General features: G+C 37.0%; 1 protein-coding gene across 2 annotated transcripts in view; it reads left to right on the top strand.

Annotated features, from left to right (window-relative positions):
• Nucleotides 1-20873, top strand: part of LOC111047939 (brefeldin A-inhibited guanine nucleotide-exchange protein 1) — a 130775-nt gene that overhangs the window by 24268 nt on the left and 85634 nt on the right. For both annotated transcript variants that reach the window (XM_039429243.1, XM_039429244.1), the window contains exons 6-10: nt 1378-1598; nt 8413-8552; nt 12621-12855; nt 16161-16330; nt 20330-20508. In XM_039429243.1, the coding sequence (XP_039285177.1) occupies nt 1378-1598; nt 8413-8552; nt 12621-12855; nt 16161-16330; nt 20330-20508 (945 nt within the window). The remainder of the gene's footprint in view (nt 1-1377; nt 1599-8412; nt 8553-12620; nt 12856-16160; nt 16331-20329; nt 20509-20873) is intronic.

Genomic DNA, 20873 nt, shown 5'->3' with positions numbered 1-20873 from the left:
CAGAATTTGGCTGAAACAGGCTTAGAGCCCAAAACTGTTCCTTTCCCAATCATTCATAGTTGATAATAATATTGTATGTATCAATGTAAATAAAAATAATGTTTTGTATCAAAAACAAAGAATTCTAACCTCAAATAACAAATAATGAACAAATAATGAGCTGTGAATAACAAATAGTGAGTAGGTTTTTGATTTTGTATTCAACTTTTTTAAATAAGTGCAATATTTCTAAAGTTTTTAATTTATTGTGATTCATTTAGAGTATAAAATCAACCTTCAAAATTCAAAATTTTAAATCATCATTTCTGGACCGAAAATCAAGTGACGAAGCAGTGTGTGACTATATAACCTTATCTTTTGGACAACATTAACATTTTATCAAAATTTTTGGAGAGAAATAGTACAGACTTAGCCTAGTTTTTCCTCCAATGTCATAATTGTATTATGATTATAGTATTTTATACAATAAATAAATAAAATAAATAAATAAATTTTACTGAGATGAACCACAGATTATAAGGAGCTTTGAATATCGTGATTTGGTCATCACGTTTTCGCAAACTGTATAAATTGCAGTTTAGCTGTAATATAATGAGACAATATTTTGCTTCAATTATCATGATTGACTGTTATCTTACAAATAATATATTTATATTACAAGCATATCACCATCGAGAACGATCATGTTTCGGTGTGTTAATATATTATTATATTTACTGATGGAAATTACTGAGATATTGCTTTTATTCAAATGCTAATGATTTAATAATTATTACTAAACGAAAATCCAAATTAAATGCTGCAAATTACCCCGAAGACTTTTACTACCTACTGCAAATCAATAGGGTAAACAACTAGATGGAAATTCGATGAGCACTACTATTCAAAAATTATTTGTCAGCCCGGGAATTTCCATCTAGCTGTTTACCCTGTTGTCAATATTTGTCAATATTGTCTTCGGGGTGATTTACAGCATTCAATTTGGATTTTCGTTTAATAATAATTATTATATTTACTGTCAGATTCAGCAATATCTCAATAACCGTTGGAGATATCAACTTGAAACTGGTTGCATCAGACTCTGAATCAAATTTTACAAAAGATTTGACCATTTTAGAACATTTTGAAATTAAGGTGAAATAAAAAGATGTTGTCAATTCCACAAAGTTTTTATTTGAGTCCAAACTAGTTTCGATGCACTTGGCATCATCATCAGTGGTAGACTGATGATGCCAAGTGCATCGAAACTAGTTTGGACTCAAATAAAAACTTTGTGGAATTGACAACATCTTTTTATTTCACCTTAATATGGAGAAATTCCACAACATCTCTGTGCAAAGTGTTAATTACATTTTGAAATGTTTGTAATGTTTTTAGGTTGTGAAAATGATCCGGCACCCCCTCCTCCCAGCTCTCCACCGGCCGATCCCATCGAAGCGATTGTCAGTAATGACGCTGTTTTCGGGAGTATCGACTGCGACATTGTAAATAATGAGAACGTCAATAACGAGAACAGTGAAAATGTCAGTAACGAAAATGCAGTCAGTGGCGAGATGGCAACTAGCCAAACAAACTCTTTGACTTGGATTCCATCTCAGGTAGATTAATCATTTTATATTCTCAAAATGTATGAATTCAGGGCTACTTTCTTGTATATATAAAATAGAAATGTTTTATAGTACCCTTTGAAATTAATAAAATAATAGAATAAGAATATAAATTATAACTACTAGTTTCGGTGATCACACCATTTTATATTCAATATCGAAGCACCGAGTTTCGCTCGTTATTTATTGACTATTGATAAACCGAACACAATTCTTTAAAATAATTGGGGAAATCTAAAGCTGCGTTTACACCGGAGTTAATAACAAATGTTTTCAACATTTTTGTTATTAACTGATATTGATGACAAAAGTCATTAACATGTTAATAAAATTTTATTTTAGCTGCTAGTTTTGATATCAAAAAATCTGGTGTGGCGCACCCACACAACTTTCCTTGTCGTTATGAAAATTGATCACCTGACGCTAGTGTTCCCGCGCATCTCAAGTCTACTATTCAAAGATTAGAGCCAGCTGGTGACAGGGTAATAACGCTGGAGCCACACGAGGTCTGCTATCTCTTCATAGTGAATGATTTAATAGAATCAACAATAATTTGCAATTGAATAATCACATTTTCTCGAATTAAAAGCTTATTTTCAATTTTATGTGAAAATGTTACTGAACATTAATTGTAGAGATTTTCATGCTCAATCTACTCCACTTGATTTTTTTTTGTTTCAATTGTATCTGAAGCCTGATAATTTGGAATCTATCTGCATTGATTGGGCGGAGCTCCTGAAATTTTCACAGATATGGGACTTGTGGCATTTGATAGAGCTTATCGATGACTATTTTGGGTATGAACTTGATCAAAATCGTTGGAGCTGTTTCCGAGAAAATCACGAAAACCCTGTTTTTGACAACATTTTCGCCATTTTAGCCGCCATCTTGAATTGCATTTGATCGAAATTGTTCGTGTCGGATCCTTATAGTGAAAGGACCTTAAGTTCCAAATTTCAAGTCATTCTGTTAATTGGGAGATGAGATATCGTGTACACAGACGCACATACACACACACACACAACACACACACACACACACACACACCACACACACACACACACACACACACAACACACACACACACACACACACACACACATACAGACCAATACCCAAAAACCAGTTTTTTGGACTCAGGGGACCTTGAAACGTATAGAAATTTAGAAATGGGTGTACCTTAATTTTTTTCGGAAAGCAATACTTTCCTTACCTATGGTAATAGGGCAAGGAAAGTAAAAAGTTGATAACTCTTCAGTCAGCTGTATTTATCTTATCATTGAAAGGAATCTATCATCTGAAAGAAATGAAAAGTCGGGATCTTCCCTGCGGTATAATAATTCCCACAAGCTCTAGCAAGAATTTCAAAGTCACTCCATATCAACGCTCATGGAGTTCTAGATGAATAAATCGTCACATCCACAAAATAGACAAACACATGTGTTTACGTGCTTCACCTGTTGCTGTAGTTGGTAGGGAACACTGGCGCGCTATGTGTAGCAGTGTGCTAGGTGAGGGGGTTGCGGGGAAAAGAGGAACCCTGTTATTAACAAAAGTTACCCACTCTCGATAGACAACATAAATCTTTATCTCTTTTTACTTTCCTTGCCCTATTCCCATAGGTAAGGAAAGTATTGCTTTCCGAAAAAAATTAAGGTACCCCAATTTCTAAATTTCTGTACGTTTCAAGGTCCCCTGAGTCCAAAAAACTGATTTTTGGGTATTGGTCTGTATGTGTGTGTGTGTGTGTGTGTGTGTGTGTATGAGTGTATGTGCGTCTGTGTACACGATATCTCATCTCCCAATTAACGGAATGACTTGAAATTTGGAACTTAAGGTCCTTACCATTTAAGGATCCGACACGAACAATTTCGATCAAATGCAATTCAAGATGGCGGCTAAAATGTTGTCAAAAACAGGGTTTTTCGTGATTTTCTCGGAAACGGCTCCAACGATTTTGATCAAATTCATACCTAAAATAGTCATCGATAAGCTCTATCAACTGCCACAAGTCCCATATCTGTAAAAATTTCAGGAGCTCCGCCCCATCAATGCAGATAGATTCCCAATTATCAGGCTTCAGATACAATTGAAACGAAAAAAATCAAGTGGAGTAGATTGAGCATGCAAATCTCTACAATTAATGTTCAGTAACATTTTCACCTAAAATTGAAAATAAGCTTTAAATTCGAGAAAATGTGATTATTCAATTGCAAATTATTGTTGATTATATTAAATCATTCACTATGAAGAGATAGCAGACCTCATGTGTGTCTCCAGCGTTATTGCCCTGTCACCAGCTGGCTCAAATCTTTGAATAGTAGACTTGAGATGCGCGGGAATACTAGCGTCAGGTGATCAATTTTCATAACGGCAAGGAGTGTGAGTGCGCCACACCAGATTTTCTGTATAGGGCTACTTGTAATATAAATATAAAGAAATAAAAATTTCAGTACCCTTTTTTTGAAATATTTTATCACAACTTGTTTCGGACATTTATGCCATTTTCAAGTGATATGAATTAAATAAATATATACTACTGGAATCTTCCAGTCCAATTTAATTCATATGACTTGAAAATGGCATAAATGTCCGAAACATGTTGTGATAAAATATTTCAAAAAAGGGTACTGAGATTTTTATTTCTTTATATTTAACATAAATATTGTTAATAACCAGGAATTTTCCGTTAAAAAGACAAGTTATTAACTTTTGTTAAGAGAAATTTTTGATGATTCAGTCAAGTTAATAACTCCTGTGTATGCAGCTTGTTGATATTCACTTCGAACAGTCAGCATTTTTTATTAATAGCATCAATACTCCCCATTAAAATATGCTGACATATTGATGCGAATCTTGCTATATTCGATCAGATGTTAATGATCACACTCCTGTTTCAATTTAAACTATTTTGAAGAGATTTTTTATCCCGGCTGTTATATTATATTATATGAATATAAAAGTGAAATGGCACTCACTCACTGACTGACTGACTGACTGACTGAATGACTGACTGACTGACTGACTGACTGACTGACTCACTCACTCGCAGAACTAAAAATCTACCGGACCAAAAACGTTCAAATTTGGTAGGTATGTTCAGTTGGCCCTTTAGAGGCGCACTAAGAAATCTTTTGGCAATATTTTAACTCTAAGGGTCGTTTTTAAGGGTTTAAAGTTTGTCTTTTAGCATGTATATTCTTTTTCTCCTAATCTCTTAATTATAATTGAAATTTCCATATCATATGTTACTATAGAACTATAATCTAGATAGAGTACCTCTTCGAAACAGTTGTTAACTGGCAACTAAATTAATAATTTTGTCAGGTTGGCATTAAGTTGAGTTGACTTTGTTAGGTTGGCACCAAGTTGAAGATTTAAATGCATTTATCGCGGAGAAATTGATTGGGCACTGCTACTTCAATCCTGGGAATATTATATTACTAGCCGTCAGCCTCGCTTCGCTCGCCATATCCGTTTAGTCTGGACCCCCGACTGGATTGTCCTAACATATGATAAAAACGCTCAAATGAAAAATGCAGGCGAGCGAAGCGAGCCTGCTGATCTCATTCTTCGCCCCCTGGCTAGACGGATATGGCGAGCGAAGCGAGCCTGACGGCTAGTATTATATGAATACTCTCATTAAATGAAATCATATGGAAGTCAATAAATCATATTGATAACCTAATCTTGTTCATGACAAGGAATTTTCTGTTAAAAACACGAGTTATTAACTTTTGTTAAGTGAAATTTTTGACAATTCAGTCAAGTTGATAACTTTTGTTAATAACTCGTGTTATTAACTCCGGTGTAAACGCAGCTTAACAGGCACAGCCCAAAACTGTTTCTTCCCCGAATTTTGATTTATACACTATAAATAATAGTCCAGGAAGTAGGTTATGTTCCATACACTTGAATTCAGGTTCAATTTTCAGTTCAAACATTTGAAAAGTTCCAATTTAGATTATTTTCAAACCAAATTGAATAACAAAATAACACTCACTAATCACTTAAAATTGTCAAATAATGGTCAACTTTGAAAATTATGATATACTCTAGTTTAGGAGGATTATCATGTCATGTCAACAAATCAGATTATTTTGATCAAGTCGATTAAAATTTCTAGATAATATTTCTCGCTGATTGATTACTCAGCTGGAAATAATTCTGTTTTTCTCCCACACACGCATCTTCTGTTTCGACAGACGACAAAATATTATCAACTGTTTTTCCAAGGATGAATAATCGTTATCCTTTTCATGTCCTTCAGCGAGTTTTCCCAAGGATGAGACCTAGTGCAATCGAATTGTTATATCATAAACCTACTATGTTCCAAATTTCGTGAAAATCGTTAGAGTCGTTTTCGAGATCCGTTGGACATAAATAACCAGATATAAATAACCAAATATAAAAATATAAAACAGATATACAGAAATTGCTCGCTTAATATAATTTTTGAACAAGTGTTAGCTAGTTCTCACTTTTGACTTACTGAAGACCAAAGTCGTTGTCCGTCTGTTTGTATGTTCTACAATAACTTTAGAAAGAATTGATCAATCAGCTTCAAATTTTGAACACGTATTCTTCGAACCTTTTTACAGGACAAGTTCGTTGGACAACAAAATTGCTCTACTCCTTCGTTCTTTGTTCAGGATATAAAAATTACATTGAAAGTGCATAAGAAAAAACTTGTTATGATTTATCATATAGTCAGCTGAAGAATTCATTGCATGCAATTATTACAGTTTCATATTCTACCATTCAACTGATCATCCATAGCATCAGCTGAGGCTATTTGGGAGCTATCACACGCGCTGACATATGATTTCAGCTGGTTAATATACAACATATTTACAAAATATTTATTCCACAATAAACAAAGTACAATTAAATGAATAAGAAAAGGATAATATAAAAATCTGGTGTGGCGCACTCACACAACTTTCCTTGCCGTTATGAAAATTGATCATCTGACGCTAGTGTTCACGCGCATCTCAAGTTTACTATTCAAAGATATGAGTCAGCTAGTGACAGGACAATAAGCTGGAGACATACGAAGTCTGCAATCTCTTCATAGTGAATGATTTAATAGAATCAACAGTTGCCAACAGTTAGCAATTGAATAATCACATTTTCTCAAATTTCAAGCTTATTTTCAATTTTAGGTTAAAATGATACTGAACATTAATTGTTGTGATTTTCATGCTCAATCTTTTCCACTTGAAATTTTTCGTTCAAATCTTATCTGAAGCCTGATAATTGAAAATCTAAAATCAAGCTTTGCATAGATGGGGCGGAGCTCCTGAAATGTTTACAGATATGAGACTTATGGCATTTGATAGAGCTTATCAATGACTATTCTAGGTATAAATTTGATCAAAATCGTTTGAGCCGTTTTTGAGAAATTCGCGAAAAACGGTTTTTTGACATCATTCTTGCAATTTTAGCCGCCATCTTGAATTGCATTTGATCGAAATTGTTCGTGTCGGATCTTTATAATGTAAGGACTTTGAGTTCAAAATTTCAAGTCATTCCTTTAATTGGGAGATGAGATATCGTGTACACAGACATACATACACTCATACACACTCACCAATACCAAAAAAACACTTTTTCGCCACACTGCACAGAAAGCAGCTGTTTCCCAGTCCCTACGTAGATCTGAAAGACCTTGTTTTCAGACGACTCTCGTCTGACGTAAGAAACAGGTTTCTTTCCTGCCTAGGCCGGAAAGAGTACTCTTTCCAGCCGCTCATGGAAGTCCGTAGTTAATAAGTCATCCCCTAGATCGGGCGAGTGTCAACTTTCTTCATCAGAAGTCGCCATTATTTCTGTTCGAATTTCGAATCAAACTAATTCAGCATTCGCTTCGCAACCATTTTTATTCAATTATTTATTGTTGATTAGCGCATTCCGAATTTTCAAAAATGCTTGAAGATGACGACGCCCGTGATATTCCAAGTGAAATTTTAAAAGAATCTGAAATCCTGACTGCAAATCTTCTACCACTAAAATCAAGAGATAGGTACGATAACGAGTATTCTTTATTTATTTTGTCAGCAATACCTGTAGTGTGGCAAAAAATATCGTTTGCACCACGGGCAAAAATGTTTTTCCGGCTCTCAATCTTTTCTAGTCCTCGGCTTACGGCCTCGGACTTGAAAACCGATTTCGAGCCGGAAAAATATCATTTTCTGCTCTAGGTGCGAAATATACTATTTTGGACTCAGGGGACCTTGAAACGTATAGAAATTTAGAAATTGGGGTACCTTGATTTGTGTTGGAAAGCAATACTTTCCTTACCTATGGTAATAGGACAAGGAAAGTAAAAATGTATAATGCAACTTATGTACTTGTTGACGCCGTTTGAATTTAATGGAGTTTGGCGCTGAGTAGCTAGGTTCAATCTTCCCCGTCTACTGGCGCACTCTAGTGCATAATTGTTCAATTGTTTGTCTTGTACTTTTCAAGTTTAAGGACCTTGAGTACAAAATTTCAAGTCATTCCGTTAATTGGGAGATGAGATATCGTGTACTCAGACATGCATACACTCATACAGACCAATAACCAAAAAACACCTTTTTGGACTCAGGGGACCTTGAGACGTATAGAAATTTAGAAATTGGGGTATCTTAATTTGTGTTGGAAAGCAATACTTTCCTTACCTATGGTAATAGGACAAGGAAAGTAAAAATTGATAATGCAACTTATGTACTGCTTACACATTAGTTTGTTTACAAGCTGACATATCATTTTAATAGATATTTTTCATAAAATGTTCAATTTTGTGTGTGATTTTGTTTAGGAAAGTATGGAGGTGGGTAATGAAGAAGCGAAACTTCCAGCCCAGTTCACGCATATACTTCAGAAGGATGCATTTATTGTATTCAGAGCGCTATGCAAGCTCTCTATGAAGCCGTTGCCTGATGGTCAACCAGACCCCAAGTAAGAACTCTACTCATTTATTCAATTATACATAATCCAAATGTTTGACAGTAGTTTATATCATAAAATAAACCACCAATAACGATGAATAAACTACTGAATAATTTCACAAATTATGTTGATACGAAAAAAATGTAATGTAAAATAGAGCAGCGAAGATAAATGAACGACAAAGTGTACGTTCTGTGTACAGTAAATTGTTCCAGTTCCAATCGTAAATTGTTCCAGTTCCAATCGTAAATTGTTCCAGTTCCAATCGTAAATTGTTCCAGTTCCAATCGTAAATTGTTCCAGTTCCAATCGTAAATTGTTCCAGTTCCAATCGTAAATTGTTCCAGTTCCAATCGTAAATTGTTCCAGTTCCAATCGTAAATTGTTCCAGTTCCAATCGTAAATTGTTCCAGTTCCAATCGTAAATTGTTCCAGTTCCAATCGTAAATTGTTCCATCATGTGACTAGTGCAAAATGTTCCCATGGAACGCCATTTCAAAAACGTTGGTTCAAGCTTTTGGCGCGCACATATAAAGTTGATTTATACTAAAATGTGTCGTTTACTAGCTGCGTGAATGAAGAAAGGCTGTTTTACAAACCTACCGTCTAGAAAAGTGTAAATCTCTTTTATTCCATTACTCTCAAATTTTCTATCGAGAAAAAATCATTTAATGAATGGTTATCAAACATCATATTGTTGGTTATGTATTCTATGCTATGCTTTGGTAAACTAACTATCAGCGCATGCGCAGAGAAGCAAGCAGACTACAATAAACGACCAATGAGAGCTCAGATAGTTGGAACCTGTTGGAACTGTACCAGGTCGGACAATTTACCACACTTCGACTGTGGGGCAGAAAGTTGGAGCTGGAACAGGATTCTGGAACAGAATCTGTCAAAATTCCTCCCATGGAACGTGGAACGTTTTACTTGGTAAATTGTGAATCGGACAATTTACCACATTCCATGTACACAGAACGGGCCCACTGACTTGAAGACAGGAAAACCTAACCTCAAAAAATGTTGGTTCGAAGCCTTTCGCTGATGACACAGCGTGTCTGTACAGACAGACTTGTAGAATCTTTAGTGGCCGGCTTAAACCGGTTGTAGCTGCACACCTTTAGGGTAACCGTCCACTGGAACCGATTTCGTCCGAACTAGCATCGGCCGAGAACTCCCGAACTCGTCCGAACAATCTCCCAACAAAGAAAGCTATAGATGCTCGTCCATTGCAGCAGGTTCATACGTCCGTGCACGGCCGTCTCCGGCCGATCAAGTTTTCGATCCGAATTGAATGGGATTTTCCGGCTCTATCCGGACGAAGTCGAGCTGAGACAACATCATCCTAAACTCAAAATTGTTTCACAGTCTTGTCTGTTTTTGTTTTTTGAACTTGCTCTGTTTTATAAATCTTTTTTATTATCTTTATGAGTAAACACACACAGAAGAATGACTTCCCCTTCTAACTAGCTTGCCACTTCACTTTCTGGCAACCAGCCAACTACTGAAGTAGACTGACGGAAACGGTTCCAATGGGCGACCATGTTCGTCCGAATTAACGGCCGACAGATTCGTCCGATTCAACGGCCGAACGGATCGGTTGAATACGGTTCCAGTGGACGGTTACTTCAATTCTTCTACTCCTTCTCCTTCTTCTCCTTTTCCTTCTCCTTCTCATTCTCCTTCTCATTCTCCTTCCCCTTCCCCTTCTCCTTCCCCTTCTCCTTCACCTTCTCCTTCTCCCCCTTCTCCTTCTCCTTCTCCTTCTTCTTCTCCTTCTCATTCCCCTTCCCCTTCTCCTTCTCCTCCACCTCCTTCTCCTTCACCTTCTTTTCCTTCTCCTTCTTCTCCTTCTCATTCTCCTTCTCCTAGGAAGCATGCTACCATGCATAACAAATCATTCCACGTGACAGCTTGCTGAATTATTATTATTATTATTATTATTAGCTTGCCGAATTGGGAATCGCTTGCCTCCAACAATTAGGTGTATCGACAATCGAGCTCTGTTTGGCGTGGCGGTGTTGGATAAGCTGAGGGCTGGTGGCAGGGATTAGGTGTGAGTTGGGTTGAGCTTTTCAATGTCAGTTCGTACTTTTTGAGTATCTATTCTGTTACTATTCTTCGTTTGGTATCTATCTCTTTTCCTTTGTAGACGTTATAGCAGCGGTCGCCAAACAGTCGATCGCGAGCTACCGGTAGCTCGTGGGGTAGTTTTTGGTAGCTCACAGGAACGCTCGTGCAAAAGAATGCCGTCCAGTTTGAATATAAACACTTTCCAAGTCTGAAGAAAATCAATGACTAGAAAAATCCTCCACAGCACCGCAGCAATAGCCAAGAAGACTTGAGAAACAGTTTGATCAACGATTTCAAGATTTTAAAAGCATATCAAATATGGTGCAATTCATCAACTCTCTTTTGTAGAGATCTATGCAGAAGATTTTGCAACTTGTGTTGTACAACATTTGGTGGAGATCAGGCTTCAGTTGAAATGGAATTTGTGGATTTTCAAATTGATCTGTCTCTCAGATCACTTTCTAAAACTGGAAATATTTGGCCTCAAGTCCCCCAAAAAAAATATCCAAATATTTTCCAAGTTGCATTGAGGTAAGTAAGAAATTCAAGTAAGAAATTCATGAAAAATCGATATAGGAACAGACTGACTGATGAACATTTGGACAACTGCATCAGAATGGCGGCTACAACGTACACTCCAAACATCAAGAAAATACTTCAAGGCCAAAAAGAGTACGTTCCACTGCTCTCATTGAAATGTTCATTTCAACTTTTGTTATACTTTTTGCTACCGTATGAGATAAGTAGATTTCAACACTAGAAATGTATCTTTATAGGCAATAAAAGATACTTTCTTCAGTCTAATATTGCTTGGTAGCTCACTAGAAGTTTTATAAATGCTATTCTAGCTCACAGGCTCATCAGTTTGGCGACCATTGTGTTATAGGATGTAGAATACATATTAATATTCTAGATCTTGAGAAATGTAAAAATATTGTTCTCAACTGTGTGCATGTGGTCGGTCCATAAAGTGTGCATGAAGTCCATATTGAGGTCTAAATGTAAATATTGATTGTTGGATAATTCTCATAAAAATATAGTGATGCATCAGATTCTAAGGCCACAGTATACATACAGTATGGAAACTTGGCTAGTACCCTGACGCAAAAATCCGCCATCTTGTTAGGAAGCGCCGCATTGTAATATAGTGAGGTCCACTTATAATGGCAGTGGATAAAGATAGAAGAATAGCGATGCCGATTCTCTGCATTAATTAATTCTATTTCTACACTGTCAAAAACATAATTGGCATGGTTGTGGACCTAGAAAAGGATAGTACCACCGGCTTTGTCGAATGATAGACAAGGATAGCAAAACAAAAGTTTGATCAAATACTGTCATAACGTGGACCTCACTGTAGTATTGATGGTAAGTTCGGATCACTTTAATGATCCGGATCAATTGACCTCGTTCACTGCTACGAGCCAATCAGAAGACCAGGATTGGAACTTCCCAAGGTCACGTGACGTGTCTAGTATTTGCGTAATGTAAAAAGCATTGATTAGATAGGCGTTTGATTACAAGTTTCCATTCTGTACCTATTCTGTGCTAAGGCTAAGCACGTCTGAGGAGGCGCGGCTTGGTGATACAAAGTGTTGATCTTATGGAGATTGCCTTATCACACCGTTCCACGCCATGCCCGATTTGGTGTGAGTGAATGCTAATTAAGTAAGAATTTGTATTTTGATTTTAATAATCTTTTTTGTATTTTTAGTCTTGAATTCATCTATCTCACACTTTATTTTGTTATACATATTGGTGTGAATTTTATTTCTAAGTTTCATTGTTATCATAGACTTTTTTCATAGCAATAGTTTTGTATATCTTTGTAAGTCATTCTATCTTACTCAATTCTTATTTCTACTATCATCTGCTCACCTAATCAATGTCAGTGGCCCTGAAATTGATCAGTTGCAACCTGAAAACTCTGACACCAGACCTGAGCCAGCCAGGTCACCCGATATTATTTATTTATTTACCTAATCTATATTGTTTGCTTTTCAGATCACACGAACTTCGTTCGAAAATTCTGTCGCTGAGCCTGCTACTGTCCATCCTTCAGTCGGCGGGTCCAGTATTCCGTTCGAACGTCATGTTTGTGACAGCCATCAAACAGTATCTGTGCGTTGCTCTGTCGAAGAATGGCGTCTCCTCGGTTCCAGAGGTGTTCCGGTTGTCGTTGGCCATCTTCCTGGCTCTGCTTTCTCGCTTCAAAATGCATCTGAAAATGCAAATTGAGGTGAGCTGTCGGTTACTTCTATGTATATGTCTGTCTAGGGCCTGGTTGCACAACAGCCGGTTAAATTTTAACCGTGATTAATTTCACGAGAACCAATCAGAGAAGGCGTTTTTGAAAAGACAGCATCTCTGATTGGTTCTCGTGGAATTAATCACGGTTAAAATTCAACCGGCTGTTGTGCAACCGGCACTCAGTCTGTAAACATATCATTCATTATCCTCGAATAAAACTCTAAGAGCTGGTTTCAGAGATCGGGATTCAGCTAAGTTCTAGACTTCAATCGGCATTAAACTCTGGAATCAGAAAATTGGCTTTCCAAGTCAGAGCGTTAACGTAGTCGAGGACTAGACCCTGGAGTTTAGGGATCACATTAAACTCTGGAGTTTATGATTTTTCTTTCTAAGTCCAGGACTAGAATTAGATTCTGATCCTGGAGTTTAGGGATCACATTAAACTCTGGAGTTTATGATTTTTCTTTCTGAGTAGAGGACTTATAAGTCCAGGGCTTGAATTAGATTCTCGTTTCCGAGTCGATGGTTTATCAAAAATTTTCAAGTCCAGAACTTAAAACAGCGTGATTTTAAACTCTCGACTAGGGTAGGATTTAAATTAAAGTTCTAGACTTAACTGAGAAAGCACAATCATCTTAGTTATAGTTTTGGAGTAGATGAATAGTCAAATAGATGTCGTTAAATACCTAAATTATTTGGATTAATCCATCTAAATTCATAAGTTATAGTTTGCAAGTTTATTTTGGAATGAAGTTGTATCAAATTATGCGTAAAAAACTAACCTTATTTTTCGGGGTCGTCGTCTAGGTGTCACCCCGACTACCTGACTCCTGGTCATTTTGGCCATAGGCGACTACTTGTACCCTCGTAAAAATATACCATTGCCGTCAAGTTGTTCCCCCGACTACTTGTCACCTACTGGACCAAAGGTGCCAACTAGTCATGACCGTAAACGACAACTTGACACCTCGCACCCTCGCGTCAGAGTGTCCCCCCGACTAGTTGTCACCTCCTTAGAAAGGAGACAAGTAGACGGGGATGGCTCACGTCTACATCACACCTTGCACGCTGGCGTCAAGGTGTCACCCTGACTACTTGTCACCTACAGAGCACCAGTTGGCACAACTTACAACTTCGCGGCGAGGGGGATCTAGCAATTTGTATTACTGGTTATGATGTAGAATTTAATTCTGAGCACTTTTGGTCCAGTAACATAATCCCGTCAAACGCACGGTTCGGGAGATATTAGCCGTCTTTGCTATTTTTAGTACAATTTTTTTCGATTTAAACAAATAGCTGTCACAAATGGGTATGAAGAAAGTATGGTGGATAGATTATTGAGTAAAATTAACAAACAAATTTCAATCAATTCCAGCTTTGTAGGCTGAAACTGTGAGAAGACTTGGATAACAATCCCATATTCAGGCCTTGTATCTGATAATATAGGTAGGGAATTGAAGAGGAATGGATTTCATGTTGCTTTCAAGACCAAACCGATTTTAAATAATCTATTTAGCTGGAGTAAAGACAAAATTGATATTTGGTATAAAAGTGGGGTGTACAAACTTAAATGTGGTGATTGTAGAGCTTGATGTGGGTCAAACTGGTAGAAATTCTAAAAGTAGAATTAAAGAACACATCAGAGATTTGAATAAACAAAATGGGGAATCTAACTTTGCAGAACATTTGATAACAAATAATCACAAGTTCACAGTTGAGGAGAATGTTGAGTTTCTGCATGTTAATAACAAAGGCAGATCTTTGAATATTCTAGAGGCTTTAGAAATAACAAGAGTAATTAAGGAAAATAGTTTAAATGACCAGATTCATTTCACCCAATAACACTACGAATTTAGTTTTATCATAACATTGTAAGCATACATTAGTCAATAGTTATTCCATTTACATATTTGTTTTATTCTCTTTCACTTGTTTTCTTGGTTCTTATTTTGTATTGAAAGTAAATTTTGTTATCATGGCGAGTCTGTTGCTCAAGCCGCCATTTTGTGACACTGTTGAGTGGGAGGAGACTGTCTAGCTGGGCCAATGGCAAGCGTTCATGCCCTTGACCATAGCAGTACTCGCCAACTAGTATAAACTCTGCTGCTCTTGTATTTAGTTTTAGTTTATCAGAGATTGACAATGATGTAATAACCGAAACCGGTCTTTCTAAGTATCAATAAATCTGTGGTTTTTTGACAATTTCTTAGTCTTTGTCATTTAAAATGAACAGTTAATGTTGCATCAATTAACCTATATCAACTACCATCTATAGAAGGCATTGAAGAGACAGAGGATCGGCAACGTTGTTCTCCTATCTTTCTCCACTGCCATCATAACGTGTACCTCACTATAGTAAGAATGGACATTTATCGCACATAAATCATTGAACCCACTTGTGTTATAAATTTTGACAATTTCTATGCACTGATCTCTGGGAAGCTTTTAAAAACATACAAACAAACATCGCTGTAATTTTATGATTGTCTGTTCTCTGATCTCTGGGGAGCTTTTTAAAACAAACATCGCTGTAATTTTATGATTGTCTGTTCTCTGGGAAGCTTTCAAAAACAAACAAACATCGCTGTAATTTTATGATTGCCTGTTCTCTGATCTCTGGGGAGCTTTCTAAAACAAACAAACATCGCTGTAATTTCATGATTGTCTGTTCTCTGGGAAGCTTTTTAAAACAAACAAACATCGCTGTAATTTCATGATTGTCTGATCTCTTGTGAGCTTTTTAAAACAAACAAACATCGCTGTAATTTCATGATTGTTTGTTCTCTGGGAAGCTTTTTAAAACAAACAAACAAACATCGCTGTAATTTCATGATTGTCTGATCTCTGGGAAGCTTTTTAAAACAAACAAACATCGCTGTAATTTTATGATTGTCTGTTCTCTGTTAGGCTTTTTAAAACAAACAAACATCGCTGTAATTTCATGATTGTCTGATCTCTTGTGAGCTTTTTAAAACAAACAACATCGCTGTAATTTCATGATTGTCTGATCTCTTGTGAGCTTTTTAAAACAACAAACATCGCTGTAATTTCATGATTGTTTGTTCTCTGGGAAGCTTTTTAAAACAAACAAACAAACATCGCTGTAATTTCATGATTGTCTGATCTCTGGGAAGCTTTTTAAAACAACAAACATCGCTGTAATTTTATGATTGTCTGTTCTCTGTTAAGCTTTTTAAAACAAACAAACATCGCTGTAATTTCATGATTGTCTGATCTCTTGTGAGCTTTTTAAAACAAACAACATCGCTGTAATTTTATGATTGTCTGTCGCAGGTGTTCTTCAAGGAAATCTTCTTGAACATTCTGGAAACATCGAGCTCATCGTTCGAGCACAAGTGGATGGTGATCGAAGCCCTGACTCGAATCTGTGCCGATGCGCAGAGTGTCGTCGACATGTATGTCAATTATGACTGTGATTTGTCAGCTGCTAATTTGTTTGAGAGGTAAGGCTTAATGAGTGATTCTGATTCAATCCTACTTTAAAGTTTACAAACTATACAGTAGCTTTTAGGGCCGGTTTCCGAGCTCGGGATTTAGCTAAGTTCTAGACTTTAAACAGCTTAAATTATATATTCAGGCGGTGGGACTCCCCACCAACAAAAGTCATACGAATTTACTTTTTTTAAACAGCTGGAGTTAGAAAATTGACTTTCCGAAACGGGGCGTAGCCACAGTTTTTGTGATAATCTTTATTTTCTCATTTCTATAATTGGAAACTAAACGTTTTCCTTTGAAGAAATGAAAAATTCCCAAATCATTCAAAATTGCTGAAACTTTACATTATTTTCTCTTTATTTAATTTTGTGTTCAATTTTCTAGTTCTTCGAAACTTAATTTAAGCGTGGAATGTGACTACGCCCCGTCCGGAATGCCAATTAAACCAGCTGTTTGAAGTCTAGAACTTTTAAATCCCGAGATCGGAATCCGGCCCTTAAGGTGCGTACAGACTGTCGCTCTGCTGCGCAACCAAACGTCACTCCAGCAGAGCGATTGATGATCGACCGGCGAGCAACAGTGGTTCGACCGGGGAACGCGAGAAGATCTAACATCTTCCGTAACGTTCATGATGGGTGCGTGGGTGGAGCGACTGTGGTTCGATGGTGGTACGAGGGCGGTACGAGGGAGGAGCGTGCTCGATGCGGGTTGGAAGCGCGAATATGTGTACGCAGCTGTAGAAATTGCGTGTAGGCTACCTTTAATACAGAAACTGAGTAAAAAAGACTTGATATTGTCAAAACCACTACTTGTTTTAAACGATTCGAATACGTACTGGGTAATTGACGTACTGAAAATTTGACGCACTGAAAACTGGACGAACTTGAAACTTGACAAACTAACATTCTGATGTACTAAGAACTTGAACTGAAAACTTCAAGAATTGAATACTGGACGAAATGACAACTTGACAAAGTTTAAATTCAACGTACTGTACTGAAAACTTTATGATTCAATTCAATTCAAAAAGTTATTTATTTCACAAGTCTTACAAGCAATCACAGTGGTAGCCTACATCATAAAATAATAATACACTTTAGAATAAAAATAAGACAATGTCAGCACCACAGAAATGACAGCGATATACAAATATATATTAAGAAATATTTACTCTCGCAGAGGCATTACTGCAAGATAGGAATAGGCATAATATAAATATTTCGCAGTACTTGCACAGATCGGTTAAGCTTGTTGACATTTCAATAATAGTGACACTAAACCCCCCCCCCCCTGAGAATGAAACTACATTAAATGTAAATGTAAATTTCTCCCCCCTATCCCTATGCCACCCCCTAGAAACCCAAGAAACCCGTTCCCCCCATACAAACCCAACAGACGAAGAAACAGATCACCCACAAAGGCGTGAAAACGCCAACACACACACACACACACACACCACACACACACACACACGCACAGCTCAAAAAGAGAGAATCAGGAGATTCAGAAAAATAGCCAGTATAATGATTAAAATTTGTAATAGTGACCGGTGATAGAATGTGTAAAGACTTATGATTTTATTAGTTTTTTAGCTCATTTGAATCCAGCACTAGAATCTAAACTCTGAAGTAATCAATCTTTCTCAACTCTCGCCTCTACCGATACCCCGAATCCACCTTTTAATTGCTATTTTGAATGCAATGATTTGAAAGCTTATCGAACTGAAAACTTGATGAGTTGAAAACTGGATGAAATGAGAGCTTGACAAACTTAAAACTCGACATACTGAAAACTTGACATGTAAGACATACTGAAAACTTGAACTGAATTGAAAACTGGACTGAATGAGAACTAAACAAACTGGAACCTCACAAACAGAAAACTTGAAGAACTGACATCCTGAGATCTTGACTAATTGAAAACTTGACAAAATGAGAACTTGAGAACCAACTGAGATCTTGACTGAATATATGACAAAATTGAACTTGAAAAATTGATGAATTGAAATTCAAGACCTCGGCCTCAGAGACCCTAGATCCCTAGATGGATGAAGCTCCCTACACACAGAGACTCTTCATGAAAGACGTTGCAACGTATCGCCTACAATCAAAAGAGCATTTCCAAAAAGTTCCTTGTGTATCTTTTTGGATGAACACGTTGCGTTTGAGAATATACAAAACAGCATCTATTGCTCATGGACAGTTACATTAAAACTTCATGTGTATCTTTTAGGATGCAACACGTTGCTTTTGAGAAGATACAAAAGAGCATCTGTTGCTTATGGAAAGATACATTAAAGCTCCATGTGTATCTTTTCGGATGTAACACGTTGCTTTTGAGAAGATACAAAAGAGCATATGTTGCTTATGAAAAGATACGTTAAAGCTTCTTGTGTATTTTTTCAGATGCAACACGTTACGTTTGAGAAGATACATAAGAGGATCTGTTGCTTATGGAAAGATACACTAAAGCTCCTTGTGTATTTTTTCGGATGCAACACGTTGCTTTGAGAAGATACAAAAGAGCATCTGTTGCTTATGAAAAGATACACTAAAGCTCCATGTGTATCTTTTCGGATGCAACACGTTGCGTTTGAGAAGATACAAAAGATCATCTGTTGTTTATGGAAAGATACATTAAAGCTCTTTGTGTATCTTTTCGTATGCAACACGTTGCGTTTGAGAAGATACAAAAGATCATCTGTTGTTTATGGAAAGATACATTAAAGCTCCATGTGTATCTTTTCGTATGCAACACGTTGCTTTTGAGAAGATAACAAAAGAGCATCTATTGCTTACGGAAAGATACATTTTCAAAAATGTTGGATGTTTTTGAACGGGTAGTATTGTGTGCTAGTGGCCCTCCGCCGATAGGCAAAGCTACAGGACCCGGACTGTAAGTTCTAGTGTGTCGAAAAACAAAAATGACTGATAGTTTGTTGTTAATGTTTATGTAAAGGTGCGTACAGATTTACGCGCCGCGAACATGAGCAATTCAATTTAAATCAGCTGATGCCAAGCTTTTTAAATTTCAAATTTCAATCAACAGGTTTGAATACACTGTCCCTCCAGCCTACGACGCCTACGAGGTGTGGGCTCTCGAAATTGTTGAATGGCCAGCATAGACGATCGACCAGCTTTGCTAATGGTATCCATGTACTCTGATATACCAAGCGTGCTCCTTTTGTTGAAGAAACGGACCTGAGCAGACTTCTTCAATTGGTGATCGGTAGTTAGGTGCTGAATTGACTGCATAAACCCTAAACGGGAAAGGAGCACGATATCGCTCGCTATTTTGCACTGCCAAATCATCTGAATCAAAGTCACAATTATCATTGAATTTCAGAGCTTTGCATTGTATTACAGGATATTCTTTTTTGTTGTTATATGTCGATGAATTATTCATTGAATTCATGATGTTATTGTTCAATGGACAGCCACACTCACGCAACGCAGTCACTAAGCCTTGTTTCTTATCATTGTATTCATGATGTTCCCCAAACTGATTATCAGCATCTCCACATTCAAAATCGATCGGTTTTGGCTGATAATAAGTTACATTGGAGGAATCATAGCAATCCCGTTTATACAGAGTCTCTTCATTGTTCCTAGTCCATTCTGGAGGTTTTGGTTTTTTTAATAATAGATCGGGAATAGGGATTACGAAAGTCATCTTGATAAGTGCTTGGATATGATCCTGTACTTCTCATTGTTTGTTTACCGTAAATAAATTTTAGAGGTTATTTTGGAAATTTTTGAACTGAAAATTTCCTTACTTGTCTTAATTTTATATCTGTATCTTACCGATTCTGTAAAAATACAGATATAGTCAGCTGATTAAAAGTGAATTGCTCATGTTCGCGGCGTGTATATCTGTACGCACCTTTACATTTTGATTTGGACTTCAGTACTTGAGAATGGACAGTTTTGGGCATGAGCCTGTTGCGCCTTCTCACATAAGTGTAATAATTGTAAATGACTGAATTAATAAATGAATAAATTTTGCAGGTTAGTAAACGTGGTGTCGAAAATAGCGCAGGGCCGTCAGGCACTGGAGTTGGGAGCCACGCCCGTCCAGGAGAAGCGCATGCGCATCCGTGGCCTCGACTGTTTGGTGTCGATCCTCAAGTGCATGGTCGAGTGGAGTCGAGACCTCTATGTCAACCCCAATTTCCAGACCAATTTGGGTGAGTTGAGAAAAGCTAGCATGGTATAGGGCGTTTATGTTCCATATTTTTAGCCGTTTGTTCTAGACTATTACTGTTCAATATTGTTGCTGTCTCGGCGAGTTAAAGAAACGAGACCGCCGAAAACAATGGATGTACAGGTAGAAGTTTTAGTGACCCTTCAGTGGTCGCCTATTGTCATTGAATTTTGTGGTCTATTGTTGAGGTTTCCACTCCGAGGAATATATAGGTGGACCAGTCTGGTTACTTGAAGGCTGTAAACCAGTGGTAGCATACAGTGATTGGATAAACACACACATTACTATCGATGATAAGTACAAATTTAGTCAAACGTACGTGGTGTGTAAAGCCATAGAGAAACAATA

This window comes from Nilaparvata lugens, chromosome 5 (genome assembly GCF_014356525.2).
Source record: "Nilaparvata lugens isolate BPH chromosome 5, ASM1435652v1, whole genome shotgun sequence".
NCBI lineage: Eukaryota > Metazoa > Arthropoda > Insecta > Hemiptera > Delphacidae > Nilaparvata > Nilaparvata lugens.
This window is presented reverse-complemented; position numbering and strand designations above follow the sequence as displayed.